This window comes from Oryza brachyantha, chromosome 10, assembly GCF_000231095.2.
Source record: "Oryza brachyantha chromosome 10, ObraRS2, whole genome shotgun sequence".
Lineage (NCBI taxonomy): Eukaryota > Viridiplantae > Streptophyta > Magnoliopsida > Poales > Poaceae > Oryza > Oryza brachyantha.
The window spans coordinates 1,299,907-1,317,539 of record NC_023172.2 but is presented as its reverse complement, the minus strand read 5'-3'; the positions used below and the strand labels follow the sequence as shown (position 1 = coordinate 1,317,539).

Below are 17,633 nucleotides of genomic sequence, written 5' to 3'. Positions count from 1 at the left end.
TTGAGGCTATTGAAAGGGAAGACTCTGAGAATGAGAGGTTTGATGATGAGGACTCGACAGATGAAGAATATGCTGATGTGTACCCATCAGAATGGTCGAATGAGGATTTTTCTGGTCTCCAAATCAGAGAAGGGCACCATGTGCCTTTGGAGTACAAGGATAATGAGATCATACAAGGGGCAATGTATCGGGAAAAGGAGGATTTGACAGAGGCAGTTAAGCAGTGGGCAATATCATTATAGAGAGAGTACTGGGTGGTGAAGTCAAGCAAGTCAGTGTATGAAGTGAAGTGTGGACAGTCAGATAATGGTTGTCCATGGAGGGTACATGCTTATAAGGGTAAATGGAAGGATTACTGGGATGTCTCCATTGTGACCAGACACAATTGTCATATTCCAGGTGTTGAGAAGTATCACAGAAACATGACATCTGCATTCATTGCCGCTGAAATGTACGGGGCTGTTGTGAACAACCTAGGGTATGAACCAAAGTCAATTATTCGACATATCGAAGAGAAGTACAAGTATACAATCTCATATTCGAAGGCTTGGATGGCAAAGCAGAAGATTATTGAGCGTCAGTTTGGTACGTTCGAAGCTTCATATGATAATCTTCCAAAACTCTAGCTGTTATTTTATAGAGAAATCCAGGAAGCTTCTATGATATCAAATCCTTCCCTTCGACTCTAAATCCGTTTTAGGCTGTGCTTCAACGTGTGTTCTTCTCACTGAGTGCATGTATGTTTACATTCGTTCATTGTCGGCCCATACTTTGCATCGATGGTACAATTCTTACTGGGAAGTACAGAGATCAAATCTTGACTGCAATCGGTGTGGACGGTAACAATCAGGTGGTACCAGTGGCATTTGCATTTGTTAAGAGTGAGAACACCGATAGTTGGTACTGGTTTCTGAAGCGCGTCAAGGATGCGGTTGTTCGGATACGGCCTGGTTTTTCCATTAAAAAAACTAACTGATATATATATATTTGTAAATGAAAAATAATTTATAAATAAAGTCATTATATATGTATTCTTAGGGATTTAAAAGTAAAGGTCAGAAAATAAACCATAATGAAAAAATTATAAAATTAACTTTAAAATTAAGGTTTAAAATTTAACTTTTAACATATAAATAAAAGCGAAAAGTACGAGCATATACGTTTATCCCTCTCCCGGTCGTAAGCGCTTGAATATATAGTTGTTTAGACACATTAGAGATTACATGCGAATAATAAAATAGAGAACCTATGCATTTGATTGAATGATTCATCATCCGGCTACAACGCATCGACGATTGGATCAAAATCTCTTCTTGAGTATATAATCTTTTTGGACCGGCTTGCTTGCTTTCTGGCGTTGTTTAGGCCCTGTTTAGTTTCCAAAATTTTTCTAAAAATATCCTATCGAATCTTTAGACATATAAATAGAGCACTAAATATGAATAAAAAAAACTAATTACACAGTTATGAGAGAAATCATGAGACGAATCTTTTGAGCCTAATTAGGTCATGATTATCCATAAGTGCTACAGTAACCAACATATACTAATGATGGATTAATTAGGCTCAAAAAATTCGTCTCGCAGTTTCTTGGCGAAATCTATGATTTGTTTTTTTTCTTTGTGTCCGAAACCGATTCTAATATCTGGTCAAACATGTGACGTGTAAAATTAATTTTTTGCAATCTAAACGCTGCCTTATTTTAGCCTACAACACATGACTTGTGTACCGAATGCCCGGCCATTACGCATCACATCACATCACATGGAACAACCAATTTAGTCGTGATAATGCCGCGTTCGGCAGTCGGTATTACAAACTCATTTTTTTTTGAAATTTTCTATATAAAAGTTATTTTAAAAATCATATTAATCTATTTTATATTTTTTATAACCAATAATTAATTAATAATCTATTGCTATGTTTGTTTGGCCAGTAACAAACATCCATCCGAACGCACCCTAATTACGTTGAGATGATTGTTTTTTCTTCGGAAGCAAAACACAAAGGACTATATAGTAAAACATTATCACACACTTTTACGTGAAAAACTTTAAAATATTACCGTGGTATGTTGTGCAATTATCTGGTATATCGTAACATGTAATCTAGACATTTAAATATTGAAAATCGTGTAAAAAGTTATATAGGAAAAGTTTGTTCCATGGGGCCATGTTTGTTCCATGAGGCTAAGTAATCCACATTTTCTCGTTTTTCACGCGTACATTTTCTAACCTGCTAAACAATATATTTTTTTGAAAAGTTTCTACAAAAAGCTGTTTAAAAAATTATATTAATCTATTTTTAAATTTTTATAACTAATAATTAATTAATCATGTACTAATCTATTACTATCTCCATCCCGAAATAAAGTCATTTTCCAGTTTTTAGATACAATGTTTTGACTCCTCGTCTTATTTGAATTTTTTTTATGATTAATATTTTTATTGTTCCTGGATGATAGAATATGAGTAGTAGTTTATGGGTGATTAATTTTTTTTTAAGTTTTTGAATAAAATTTTCAAATAAGACGAATGGTTAAAGCATTGGGCACAAAAATCAAAAAACGATCTTATTATAGGACGAAGATAGTACTACATTTTTCACGCCGGATAACAAATTTTCAGACGAACATGGCCTACCTTGACTCTATTTTCTTCACCTACATTGTCTCCATTTTCTTCCCTTTTCTCATTTTCCATCCCCCTATGTCACCATTTTTGACAAAAAAACAACAGGGAAGCTTCCTTAACGGATTAACTACGTTAATTGACTGAGGCTACTCTTTCCATTGTAAAATATAAATACTTTTTAGTTTTTTTAGTTTTGCACCAAATATAAGCATTTCTTGGCAGATTTCTATGATTCTCATTATTCCAGTGATTCCACATTCAATCAGGTACTTTGATAGGAAACCTAAATAAATAAAAATTTTAAACTCTGACTAGTGAAGTGACTAAAATAAAATCTTTAGAAATGCTTATATTTTGGAGTTGGGTGCTGGCAAATAATGTGCATGGAAGAAACAGAGAAACAAAGACTAAAACATCTATAATCTTCACCAAATAATTATGTCACCATTTTACACCTGGCCCTGCTTTTATCCATATCACTCCCCTCTTGTATCCCCCCCCCCCCCCCCCCGAACCTTCTCCTCTCCTCTTATTATATACTCATAATAAAAAATGATATTCCAAATTATAAACTCCATATAATTCTCAGTCAAAATTGCCAAACTCTAGAATATACAGACAATGGAAAAAAAACCCTTATCACTTGGTGCACACAGGACCAAACTCCCCCTTTTTTGAGGGAAGAAAACTTGGTACTAACTCCGTTTCATAACCTAAGATGTTTGACTTTTTAAACTATAACATTTGATTATTCGTCTTATTCAAAATTTTAATATAAATATAAAAAATAATAAGTCGTGCTTAAAGTTATTTTGATAATAAGATAAGTAACAAATAAAATAAATACTATTTCCATAATTTTTTAAATAAAACAAATAATAAATAAAAAAGTCAAACATATTACGTTATAAACGTCGGATAGAGAAATATATACTCCTATTCCTATATGAGTCGATGGTAAGCACTGCCAGCCACTGCCAGCTCTTGTCTCTTCTCCGGCCGGCGGTGGGCCGGCTGCGCCTGGAGCTTGCGGCCACCCCACCGGCTGCCTCCCCGTGATCCTCCTCCTCGTGGAAACCACCACGTCCTCTTTTTCCTCATCCGGTAAGTAGTGCTAGCTCGCTCTTCCACCGCAAGAAGAGACATGGCGGCGGTGGCGGTGGCGGTGGCGGTGTTTGGGGTGCTTTTTATGGGGGCGGAGGCGTACGTGGGATACAACACGAGCGGCGGGACGGTGGCCGGGAAGCTGAACGTGCACCTGGTGCCGCACTCCCACGACGACGTCGGGTGGCTCAAGACCGTCGACCAGTACTTCGTCGGCTCCAACAACTCCATCCAGGTGACGTATCCCTAACTCCGCCTCTCCATCTCCCTCGCGCCGCGTTCAGACGAGCGGCCGGCGCGCTGTTTTGCGCCGGCGGCGGCGTGCGTGCTGCTCTGCTCTGCTTCTGCGTGATAATTATGAGCAGCTGGGGGCTGTGGATTATTGCAGGGCGCGTGCGTGATGAACACGCTCGACTCCGTGGTGGACGCGCTCGTCCGGGACCCCGGCCGCAAGTTCGTCTTCGTGGAGCAGGTCAGGTGCTCGCCGGAATGCTCCACCGGATTCCATTGTTCTTCCTCTGCCTTCCATTTCTGCTCTTTAATTTTTTCCTTCTGTTACCAAGATTAGCATCCATCCTTTGCTAGGGAACATAATTACCATGTGTAACTAAAATTTATTATCTACTTACTTTGATGTGTAACTTAGCTACTCATCCCTGGGTTTGCTCTTCCAACAATAGTTAGCTCTAAAAACTCCCAAAATTAGTTTTTTTTAAAAAAAGAGTATTGAAAAATAAAAGCATAACAGGTAGAGTACAAGGAGTAAATCAGATAAGAAAAGAAACTTGGTGTCGGCAGCTTGAGCTTTGCTGGGGATTCACGAGGAATTAATTATTCGCATTTGTTTTTATTTATTTGTCTAAGGTGCTCGTCACACTCATAGTACTTGCTTTTACTAAGAAAACGAAACTTGCTAGTACTACATAGCTTTTCTGTTTTTTCTTTTTGAGAGGATATTGCATTATTGCTACATCCGTGAGTACGCTCTATCTTGGTGTGTTGCTGGGTTCCTGTCAGTGGCTTCGGTTTCCATCAACTTTCACTCCCATCTTTTCGCTCCTATCTATGGTAATAAGTTAACATCTAATTTTTTAAACTTAAATTTACAAATGATTTTAAGGATTTTTACTGAAGTATATTTTCTAGTCTTGGCTTTTAAATCACTAAGAATACGTCTATAAAATTTTTATTCACGAATTATTCTTCATTTGCAAATACGTGGTTTGCCTTTTTTTTAATAAAAAACAAAACAACCACCCGAGATGCCACGACAAAGACAAGCAAATATATTAATGAGCTTTTGTAATTTAGCACATGTACATCGATCCCTAGTTGTGCTGCACTGTGTCCCAGTGATCCCATTCTAGCTTATAGTTGTGGGGATGGAAGTGCGCCTCTTGTCTGCCTCTATCTATCGTTTAGGGCATATAAGGACCATGTACCAAACCAGACCTTCTTCCTGTTCTGGATAACGATGCCCATAATTCAGTGTCTCAATCAATTGATCGAATCCGTCATCCTGAAATTTGCACTCCTCTCCATGATTGTCTGTACCAATCAGAGGGAGTATTCAGATTTGAGAATTAATAAAACATTTAAACAATGGCGTTTCAAAACACACGGATCAAAAAGTACTAGTGAATTGCTGAGTTAGTTTCCTACTTCCACCTTTTTAAGACGAGATAACGCTGATTTTTGCGAAGGATGAAGCGTTTGACAATTGTATGTGGTGATACGTCAGATGGGAATTTTGATTTCCCGGCGAAATAGATAGAAAATTTAAATTATTTTTATATGCAAACTTATATATTCATATAACAAAAGTATCTCAAATAACCTTTTGTTTTTCGACTAAATATTCCGAAGGCGCCTCCAATATTTCTTTGGAAACACAGGTTTCAGCCTTGAGATTTTAACAGCAATTCCAAAATCCAAAACAACTTTGTGTGCCACTGACATATCGGGCCGACTTATAGCTCCTGAAATTGTTCTTAGAAGTATGAGAAGTCCATAAATGAAAATGGAGTTCAAATAATTTGATGGATCTATCTCATACTCCCTCCGTTTTAAGTTATAAGGCATTTTGACTTTGGTCAAAGTCAAACTACTCTAAGTTAAACCAAATTTATAGACAAATATAGTAACATGCACAACACCAAATTAATTTAATTAAATCTATAATTAAATATATTTTCACAATATGTGTGTCTTAGGTTGTATATATTAATATTTTTTTATAAATTTAGTCAAGTTCAAAGTAGTTTGATTTTGACCAAAGTCAAAATGACTTATAACCTGAAACGGACGGAGTAGTTAATAAGAGTAAGACTTATCTTTTTCGGCTACTTGCCAAGAATTGTTGGACCACATTGACTGTAGAGACTGACATATGTCTTGCCCATCCAGGCTTTCTTCCAAAGATGGTGGGCTGAGAAAAGCCCAACGATCCAGGCCATAGTCCGCAAGCTAGTTGATTCTGGTCAGCTAGAGTTCATGTATGGGATGCGATCTCATTGTTATATTGGATTTTGTCTTTAGAAGTTTGAGAAATTTGGATTTTTAAATTCAGAAATGGTGGGTGGTGTATGCATGATGAAGCTGCCGTCCATTATATCGACATGATTGATCAGACCACACTTGGTCATCGGATGATCAAGAAGCAATTTAACAAGATCCCAAGAGCTGGCTGGCAAATTGACCCTTTTGGTCATTCTGCAGTTCAAGGTTATCTGCTTGGGGCAGAGGTAATATTAACATCACATTTGAGCACCATGCTGTCCATGCATGTGGATGTCCTGAAAGAACTAATGTACCGTCATAAACTCATTCAAACTATCAAATTTTCTATTGCAAATCCATTTATGTGTATTTTTCCTAAGTTCTTTTGTTGTTTTCAAGTTATCTTCTGATGTTGATACTCAAGTTTGGCTTTGGCAGCTATATAATTTTGCTGTGTGTTTGAGAATTTTACTCGCAATAGAATTCTCTTTCCCCATGTGCTAGAGTGTGGAGATTTTACATTTTACATTTGTTTACATTGCAATTCTAGCTTGGTTTCGATTCTATGCACTTTGCGAGAATTGATTACCAAGATAGGGCAAAGCGAAAAGGAGACAAAGGACTTGAGGTTATATGGCGCGGCTCAAGAACATTTGGTTCATCTGCTCAGGTTACTATTGTTTGTTTTTGCTCAAATAATTCCATATCTATTCATTAATAAATTAGCATGTGTGATCAAATTGCTGATTGCATTACTATCGCAATTCTGATCAAATCGCAGATCTTCACAAATGCATTTCCTGTCCACTATAGCCCTCCGAATGGCTTTGGCTTTGAAGTTTTGGATGATTTTGTACCTGTACAGGTATATGTTTGCAGTTCAGTCATCCCCAGATACAGAATCTTTAATTGACTGTGCAACCATTTGTAGGATGACATGTTGCTGTTTGACTATAATGTTGAACAACGTGTGAATGATTTTGTTTTTGCAGCCATAAAACAGGTAAAGTTTCATTTGCTGCTACATTTCTTTCTTTACTTTGCCAAGTACAAAATTGACATTTAACAGAAATCCGGATCTGTTTTCTACTGTTTTTATAATATAGGCAAATGTTACGCGCACAAACCACATAATGTGGACAATGGGAGATGATTTTAATTACCAGTATGCTGAATCTTGGTTCCGGAACATGGACAGGCTTATCCATTATGTGAACAAGGTATTGCTGATTCACAAATTTAACTTCAGACTATCCAGAGTGTCAGTTGTGCTTTCATGCTCTGAATTTTTTTTTATTTTTTATACCTTTTTAATAAATAATTTTTATTAGTAAACCTCAAAAGAAATATTTTCACTATCCGAATCAATCTTTTTGGCCATGCCTTGCCACCCCTACACTCAATACTCGGTATGTCAGGTAAAGCAGGGATGTAGGCAAAGGGTATGTCAGGTATGCCTCGACATACCTTACACTCAATACTCGGTATATACCAGCATATATATATGTATTTCTAAAAAGTACTAGAATATAAATACATGTTACTTAGCGTATATATATTGAGTCATGTTGTTAATTTTATCATCATTATTATTGATTTGCTAAATGAATTTATCATATTGTATACGACAATGTTTAGGTGGACATACCCTTAGTAAAGCCACTGTTGCCAGTGCAGGCAGGGTGACATTGCTAAAAAGTTCATACGGTGAAAATATTTTCCTTAGAGGTTTAAAAAATAATATTTATTAAAAAAATTTAAAAAATAAATAAAATCCGCATGCTTTCCTCTCCCTCATTTTAGGAGACTCTTTCTCATTTTAGCATTTTACATTCGTTCACAAAAAAAAAATAACTTGCCGTTTTGAGGACCAGCAACAGATCTTCAGTCTTTGCATGACCATCTTATAAGTTAACTAATCATCTCTCGTTTTTTTTGTGCGCACGCTTTCCGAAGTACTAAATGATGTATTTTTTTCAAAATTTTTTTATAGAAAAGTTGTTTTAAAAATCATATTAATCAATTTTATATTTTTAATAGTTAATAATTAATTAATCATATACTAATCTATTACTATGCGCTAGGGCATAAGTTAACTTTTACGCCCCTCCCGGAAGGGGCCTCAGCTGTGCTGTTCATGTTAGTTCTGCCTAGTTGATTAACCCGAGTGCATGTCATTCAACAAGACAGCAGCACATACGTCTGATTTTGAACGAATCGAACCAAACAAATTAGTTAGTGCGAACTTTTCATATCCTCGGTAGGTATAAAAAGCAGATTGCGCTGTTTCATCGGTTTGCAACGGACCAAACGTATGGACAGTTGTTTAGCAAAAGTGCATCATTATTTTCTTTTTTTAGAAAAAGGCCGCAGCACAACGTTCAGGTTACCCAGGTTACCGGGGATACTGGCTTTACAAGGCACAAGTACTAAAAACACAACTAACATCGATCGAAGAAAACCAGTTGAGAACTCGCAGACTTGCCAGGGCCGCACAACCACAGCAGGATTACCATCCAAACAAGAGCAATTTTATCATTCTTGAGAAAATATTAGAAGGTACCATATTTTCTAGAATAGAATTTACTACATCTACTTACTTTTTACCTCGAGGTAAATTTTTTTTATATCTAGAGATATTTTCTTAGAGCATCTCCAAGAGAATATTAATATTTTGCTTTTTAAAAGTTTGTATTAGGTTCATCTAAAAAATATTAGGCATAAAATTTATGCCATCCTTCAACAGAAATATAAAAATGAATAACTTGTATTAAGAACAAGTATTCTTACCCCAAATTTAAAACACAAGTGATTTAATATTAGGCATGTGTAAATATTAGGAATGTTTTTAGAAACCTGATGGAGATGTATTTTCTTGCTCAATTTCCAAATTTTAGTTTTAGGATCATTTTTAGACATCTATTGGAGGACGGTAAAATTGACCTTGAAGCATAACAATAACTCAACAAACAAGAGAAGAGAAAAGGGAGTAAACATAGAGCTAAGCTACCACTATTACTACTATTGCCTCACAGAATATTTAAGAATGGCGATCCAGCATTCCATATCGGAACTTATTAAGGGGGGAGTGAGGCTTGAATCTGGATCAAATAGCCCATCATCTCGTTGTGCTAGCCATAAGACCCCCCGAACTTTTCTCAACTATGTCAATTTCTAGCTGACCAGGGTTGCCAACAGCAAGCAGCTAGCAAACAAATAGCGAAACTGAATCTATGAGGTCAGAAGGTACAATGGACAACATCTTCAAAATTGATTGGACATCTCCTCCAACCCAGAGCATCTCTAGAAATACAAAAAGTAAAATCAGCAACTAAACATTGGAAGAAAATATGCAAGGAGTCGTCATAAAGGTTACAAAGTTGGAAAAGATCCGAGTCATCCTAATTCATTTTTTCAGTTGGCCAGCTGACTAAACATTTTTCTTCCATGCCAGCCATAAAAAAACACAAAGACTATGGTACGTATCCCGTCCAAGACGAGATTCATTAACGATGAACCATTATAGTGTTTTCTTTCTCTCGCCGAGGCCGAAGGCTCCCGTCTCCACACGCGCCGGTGGACCAGTGCGATCTCCCGCTGCCTCCCATCGACGCTACTTTCCTGCGGTTTCTTGCCGTTCATCCCCTTCTTACTAGCAACTCGGCCAGGGAACCATATAATACTGTCTGATACCACATAGTATCTGTGATACTTTCATCTTTCAAGCTGTCTTTGTCACGCGACGCTATGATACTGTTTTGCCTATACCATCTCCACGGAATCCCATACTACAGTAATTCTCAAAAAAAAAGAAAACTAAGATGACTAGGCCCTGGATCTGTTTTTTTTCCCTGTTGAACTTCTGGCTCTGTCTGGTTTTAATAACTAAGCTGTGGGGAGGTTTTTCACTACTTGAAAACAGAAAGTTAATGCCCTGAAAACTGCAGGATGGCCGTGTGCATGCACTGTATTCCACTCCATCTATTTACACAGATGCAAAACATGCATCAAACGAATCATGGCCACTCAAATACGATGATTATTTCCCGTAAGTTACCAAACTCAACAAATCAGTAAGAAGAATCATCTTTCAGTCCTTGATTCTGTACTGCATATTTCAGATATGCTGATTCAACAAATGCTTACTGGACTGGATACTTTACAAGCCGTCCAACATTCAAGCGATATGTTCGAATGATAAGTGGATATTACCTGGTATGTTATTTATGCAATACAAGTCTAGAGATACAAGAATCCTAAAACATATTTTTCTTTAAAAAAAATCCTAAATTGTAAAATAACTTTAGGATGTTGTCAAATCCTGACAGGCTGCACGTCAATTAGAATTTCTGGTGGGAAGAAGTTCCTTAGGATTGTTCACTTCTAGCTTGGAAGATCCACTGGGAATCGCCCAACATCATGATGCAGTCTCAGGAACGGCAAAACAACACACGACTGATGACTATTCAAAACGCCTTGCACTTGGGGCGTCTCAGGTCCATGATTTTTATTGCAGAACTTGTTGCCATGATATCATGATGCAAATAATTTATAATCAGAAAATTATCCATTCTTACTTTTAGGTTGAGAAAGGTGTTAATACTGCTCTAACCTGTCTGACAAGTTCCAAAGGAACATGTATGTCTCCAGCAATGAAATTTAGTCAGGTAAGATACTCTGCACTTGATTTTCTTTATGATGCTTACATTTTTTTAAAGAAGAAATATTAGTTATTGTAGTACTCTGTCACATATAATTTTACCATTAATTTCTTCTATATTTTCCTTCGGCACTAAAATACTACATCTGAAGGTAGGCTGTTAAGACTGCTTTTGCACAACAGTTTAAGAAATAAAATTTTAAATTTTCGATATGCAATTTTGGAACATGTTTTCCTGGTGTGACCGTTTGTCTTGCTCAACGAACTATTGTAGTGCCAACTGCTCAATATTAGCTACTGCCCTTCAACTGAAGAAGAAATTTCAGCAGCAAAGAGTTTAGTAAGTACTAAGTAGTACCCTGTTTTATCATAAGATATGCCACTTAAGTTTTTCAGATGCTGACATGAACCTTCTGAAGGTTGTTGTTGTTTATAATCCTCTTGGATGGGAACGCAGTGACTTCATAAGAGTTCCAGTAAGTTATTCAAAACTTGACTCAACACTATGATCTGTTCAGTAGTTTCTGGCACTCTCTGCATTAGAACTTCATATGGACAACAATATTCCCCAATTCAATCCAAATATATCAATACTTCGTAAACACATAGAACAAAATTTGTGATGAACCATGTGCCTGCTATTACTAGATCCTTACTGAACTAAAACTTCCATGTTTTGAAAATTTCCTTTTAATAATATTCAGGTCAATGATGCTCACTTAGTTGTGAAAACCTCTGATGGAACTTCTCTGGAGTCACAACTAGTTGAGGTTGATAACGTGACAGCAAATTTAAGGAAGTTATACGTGAAGGCTTATCTTGGAATCACGTCAGACAAAGCCCCAAAGTATTGGCTAGTTTTTCAAGCTTCTGTACCACCCATGGGATGGAATACCTACTTCATTTCAAAATCAACTGGGACAGGTGAAACTTTATTAGCTTAACATAATTGGGTTGAACTTGTTAATCAATTGTTCATCAGTAGCCTTCAACTATCCAGGACATGTCTCAACCATGGTTTCTCCAAGTAATGAAACAATACAAGTTGGACAAGGGCCTCTGAAGATGTCCTTTTCATCAACATCTGGACAACTCAAGAGGATGTTCAATTCTATCTCTGGAGTGAGTCTCAAATACATTTACTTCTGGTCGAAATAAACAACAACTTACAAAATTCAAGCGTTTTTTTCTCTAAATATCTGTAGCACACAATGAAATTTATGGATGGTATATCAAAATATGTGACAACCACTGGTTAAACAAATGTTCACATATATTTGATCTATCACAACATGATTTTGGCATCATGCATTGATAGAAAATTCTATAAACCTATTCGAGCTTGTAGTATTTGCGTGACGCTATCTGAAAATGAGAATGCCATAAGCTTGAAACTTAAGAAAATTATTGACAATTTTCTCCTGGTAATTTCTGCAGCAACACATATCTATTTAAATGCATTATGCATGTAGTTTACCGTTTCTTATCAATACTTGTTCAATAATTCTATGCAGAATGTTATGTTATAAAAAATATATTTAGGTAGTATTGGTTTCTCATTTGCATAATTTGCAAGATAATAAAGAATTAAAAAATAGATCAATCTTGTTATATGAAATTCATGTTGTTTATGGAGATAAACTTGTTCTATGTTTGTATTATCTATGGCACATACAAATCCAATACCACAACTAGCGAGTTTCTTTCAGGTGGATTTGCCAATTCAACAGAGTTTTCTTTGGTATGGTTCAAGCACGGGAGATTCTGCGGATTCACAGGTATTATGTGAAACCAAAACTTTATTGATTGGAAAATATGTATTATTCACATAATTGACCTTTTTTGTTATATATGCATGCGTATTACAGGCGTCTGGAGCCTATATTTTCAGACCAAATGGGGCTACACCGACTATAGTTTCAAGAACGGTAAAAAAGTTCCCTATTTCATATTTGCATTTGTTTCTCTTTTATTTAATTTTCACCCATATATCTTCCCTAGAACATTAGTTTTCCTAGATTGTAGGAGGGTAAAATTTCTAATAACAGTAAGTAGTTAATGCTGAGTCAGTCGTAGTGTGCATGGAAGGTGATTGTTTTGGTTTTTTCAAAGAATAAGCCAAATAGCATATTTACAAACAAAAAATAATTTTTAAAATAAAATTTTTATATACGTGTTCTTATTGATCTAAAAACCAAGGCTGAAAAATAAGCTATGATGAAAAAACTCTAAAATCAACTTCAAATTTAAGGTTGAAAATTCAAATTTTGGCTTACGAGCATAAATAGAAGCAAAAGGATGAGGTTGCTAATGTTTTGTAGTTTCAAATTATCACTTTACAAATAATCTTATGTTGTCTGTCAAGTTAAGTTCTTTTACACACAGTCTCTCAAATTGCTATGTAAGAGACCAAACACTCAAGTACTTAGGCCCTGTTTCTTTCAGCTTGAGATTATTATAATCCAGATTATTAGGTGTAAGCTGAAAGAAATATATAACTTTTTAAAGTAGCTTATTATAATCTTGAGCCCAGCTTATTATAATCCGATAAGTTCATTTAGGTGAGCTTTTTCTAAATTATTGAGTGAAAATTATCCACCATGCCACCTCACTCCCTCTTTAGACTTGCAAACCCACAATCTAGGCTTTAATAATCTAGTAAAGAAACAACTCATAGCTTATTCTACTATAGATAATAACAATCTAGTTTATAATAATCTGACTCAATAATCTAGATTATAATAATCTTAAGCCAAAAGAAACAGGGCCTTAAGCTATGAGAAAATCTACCCAATGCCATTGCTAATTGAGTTTATTCTGGTTCAATAATTTACCATTGACATTGTCATCTTTTATATAAAAAACTGAGTTTACCAATTATTCCACAATATGCCATGAAGCTGTTTTTTTTTTCAAAATAGTCTGGCACCTCATCTTTTTGCTTTTGTTTTTGCTTACAAGCCAAAATTTAATTTTTTAATCTTAAATTTAGACTCGATTTTAGTTCTTTTCATCGTAGTTTATTTTTCAGTCTTGACTTTTAGATAGATAAGAACATACACATAAAAGTTTTATTTACAAATTATTTTACCTTCGCAAATATGTTGTTTGACTTTTTCCTTCCACAAGTGAAAAGATGACCCCTAGCCGAATGGCATATCATAGAAGTAAGTAATGAGCTTAGTGGCATATTATAGAAATGAACAAAATCAATAATAAATTATTGATTCGTGGCAAACTCAGTGGCATACAGTATATTCCCTAAGTTATACACCAAACACATACTAATATAATTGTGTCTCCTTACATACATTTCTGTATTTTATTTCCTGTTAGGTACCGTTGAAAGTTATCCATGGACCTCTTGTTGACGAAGTCCATCAACAATTCAGTTCTTGGATTTATCAGGTCATTCTAAAAACTTACCCAAATTTACATTTCTTCCATCAGGAGTGTGACTATAGCGTGGTTCACTTGATCTTTGTAGGTCACAAGACTCTACAAGGATAAAGAGCATGCCGAAGTTGAATATACTGTTAGTAAAATCTTCCACCTCGAAAATATATTGATGTTTTGGTTGAACAATATGATATGCCATTGATGCTAACATACATTTAATGGAGTGCTATTCTCTCATATGTGAAAGATTGGACCAATACCTGTTGATGATGACATAGGAAAGGAGGTTGTCACCAGACTGACAGCAAATATGGTCACAAACAGTACATTTTACACAGATTCTAATGGAAAGGATTTCATCAAAAGGGTGAGTATCAGTATAATCTACCCCGTATATTTATCTTATCAGTTACTAGTTCATGTATTAGTTGGCCCTCAAAAGCATGTATGCAAATAATTTTCAGTGTTCTTATTAATATATATTGAACTTGTTTTAATTTGAAACTGAGTTATACTGAAACTCTTTTTCAGAATGGTGCTATGGATGTTTAAAAATTGATGTACTCTTATAGAAAAGTTCACTGAGAGTATTATTCATTTTCAGGTGAGAAACCACAGGGATGATTGGGATCTTCAAGTGACTCAACCAGTTGCAGGAAATTACTACCCGGTAGGTACAATATTCAAATTTTTATAACAGAATCATTTTAGGTCTCTCAGATACTACCGTGGCTATTTAACTACGATCTATTTCATATTCAAATTATTTCACAAAGTTCAAATCATTACGGACCATCACAAATGATGCATATTATTAACACAGAATTTTTCATGTCTATGTCCATGGGTGACACTTTCTGAAAGCTATGCTAGTTGTGCAAACTAGATACATAATGTGCTTCAATGATATTTTAAAAGGAATAAATACCAAATGCTGATTCCTATGATCAGAATTTCAGAAAGATCAATTGAGTTAACATTTCTCCTTTTAGCCCTCCTCTTCCCTTAAATATCATGAGGACCACCTGAGGACATATATTCTAATTGATTACTCCCTCCATTCTAGATTCATAATTAAAGGTAGTTATATTTTGTAACGGAGTGAGTAGTAAGTACTGAATTGCATGTACTGGTATGTTTCTTCTATATTTCTGAACAGGGCTTGGCTATGGTGCTCTCTTTCTACTACCAGTATTATCATCGGTAGAAGAATTTTCAGATTAATTTAGAGTTCTACTACCCGTAGTTGATGTGATAGTATAAGTGATCTGATCAATTGGATTAGAGAAAATAACCAATCAACATTAGTTCTATTACTAGAAGAGAGTATTTTAAGACAACTATTCTGAACGAGATTAATTGTTTTTACTGGTTTTGCTACTCCTTATGCGTTAACTCGGCAGGTCAACCTGGGAATATATGTAGCAGATGGGAAATATGAACTATCTGTCCTTGTCGATCATGCTGTTGGAGCTTCAAGTATTCAAGATGGTCAAATTGAAATTATGCTTCACAGGTAAGCGCCCTGATCTAATATTCTGGATCACAGAATATAGCACCAGAGCAATTTCCATGGAGATGTCCGGACCATATTCCTTTTGTTATTTTGAAACCAAAATACAGATCATCTTAATGTGGTGATGTTATTTTGAAACCAAAATACAGAATGAATTTATAGGGACTGAGCGACTGACCAAAAACCTTTTCTATCCATCAAACAAAAACTGTAAATGTTGAATACCCCCCCTTTTTTTTAACACGCCAAAGCTCCTTTACTGTACTGTTTAACTGGGCAAGTGTTTCCAGTCTCTTGTAATTCAAACAAAAGTAGTGTATAAAATTCTATACCTTACTTGCACATTATATATCTAACCATGAATAATGTCCATCAGGCGTATTCTTAATGACGACAGCAGAGGTGTTGGGGAACCACTTGATGAAGTTGTATGTGTGGATTCAGAGTGCAATGGACTCGTGGTATACATTCATTTCAAAATTTGTATCTGTCTCTTCTCTTGATGGTATACAGCTTGATGTTGTGTACTCTAGAGATATTGCATCTGACTAATAGAAACTTAATTTTTCAGGCCAGGGCAACTTACTATATCAATGTCAATAAGCAAGGGCATGGAGCTCATTGGCGCCGAACATATGGCCAACAAGTTTATTCACCATTTCTTGTTGCCTTTGCACATGAGGTACATTTGCATTATTTTTTCTATCAGTTGTTGAAGAAAATCATGTTATGGATTCTTCAATTAGCATCTATGTTACTCTGACAGGACGAGCAGAGTTGGAAATCCTACAGCATTGCAAAATCAAGCATGATAGAAGCAAACTATAGTCTTCCTGATAATGTCGCAATCATCACTTTGCAGGTTATCATACTCATACCTTCCTGCATACTTCAATTCCAGTACTGTATTTATTAGTGATAAAGTCATCTAAACACATCTGTCGACATTTCAGAATCTTGATGATGGTACCACACTGCTTCGCTTGGCACATCTTTTTCAGGTATATATGCAGTTCATATGAAATTTCTTCCTATTTGGTTCTCCAGGAGATATATACTCATTACTGCTTTTCTGGAGTTGCAGGCTGGTGAGGATACTCAATATTCAGTAATGGCCAAAGTTGAATTGAAAAAGGTGTTTGCAAAGAGGACGGTAAGTGATCCATCAAAGCCATGTTTTTGCATTAATAATAATAGAAGTTGTTGCTGTAAAACTAATTATGCAGAGAGAGAAGAGGCTTAACATTAAGTAATTATGGCCGTTCAATTTGATTGTACAGATCAAAGAACTGACTGAGACTAGCCTGTCTGCAAACCAAAAGAAGTCAGAGATGAAAAAGCTCAACTGGAGGGTTGTCGGCGACACCAAAAATGATCCTGTCCCGGTGAAGGGTGGCCCTGTTAACAGTCAGACACTCGTTGTTGAGCTTGGACCCATGGAGATACGTACATTCCTGCTAAAATTCTGAACTGCAGTCTGCAGTAGTTTTAGCCATGGAGTTTCATAAATAGTTACTCAGGGGATTGTTTTGGGCCTGTTGGCTTTTCTCTCTCTGTCTTGCTGTGAAGAAAAGCATCTGGATAGCTACCTCATTTTAGCTGACACAGAATAATGTTGCTGTCCGTAACTGGTACTGATAACAGAATAATAAGTTCTTCCAGCAAATGGAATAATGAAAAATGTTCTTGGCTTCTTTTAGGTGTTTTTGTTGGTTACCTGGGAGTCTGGAGTCTGGTGTAGCAGCCTGCTTGTGCATTGATTTTATTAATTTTTAAACCTTTTTATATTTCAATTTTTAAAACAACGCCCACGAAGGAACCT

At 35.9% G+C, this 17,633-nt stretch overlaps 1 protein-coding gene across 1 annotated transcript; it reads left to right on the top strand.

Moving 5' to 3' along the window:
* Positions 1-3,638: 3,638 nt before the first annotated feature.
* On the top strand, positions 3,639-17,492 carry LOC102717827 (alpha-mannosidase-like). The gene is made up of 29 exons (XM_006661564.3): positions 3,639-3,972; positions 4,126-4,209; positions 6,144-6,232; positions 6,307-6,481; positions 6,787-6,906; positions 7,018-7,101; positions 7,168-7,239; positions 7,343-7,456; positions 10,184-10,284; positions 10,358-10,451; positions 10,565-10,732; positions 10,820-10,903; positions 11,171-11,236; positions 11,316-11,372; positions 11,601-11,820; positions 11,897-12,018; positions 12,606-12,674; positions 12,765-12,824; positions 14,233-14,304; positions 14,384-14,431; positions 14,543-14,662; positions 14,900-14,965; positions 15,699-15,811; positions 16,188-16,272; positions 16,383-16,493; positions 16,578-16,673; positions 16,765-16,812; positions 16,896-16,964; positions 17,092-17,492. Exons 1-29 carry the CDS (start codon positions 3,778-3,780, stop codon positions 17,278-17,280), a joined length of 2,991 nt encoding a protein of 996 aa, XP_006661627.2. The 5' UTR covers positions 3,639-3,777; the 3' UTR covers positions 17,281-17,492.
* The last annotated feature ends 141 nt before the right edge of the window (positions 17,493-17,633 follow it).

Coding starts and splice junctions, on each gene's coding strand:
- LOC102717827 (XM_006661564.3), top strand. CDS start 3,778: ATGGCGGCGGTGGCGGTGGCGGTGGCGGTGTTTGGGGTGCTTTTTATG. Junction 12,675..12,764: donor GAGATTCTGCGGATTCACAG/GTATTATGTGAA, acceptor TGCGTATTACAG/GCGTCTGGAGCCTATATTTT. Junction 16,813..16,895: donor GCTTGGCACATCTTTTTCAG/GTATATATGCAG, acceptor CTGGAGTTGCAG/GCTGGTGAGGATACTCAATA.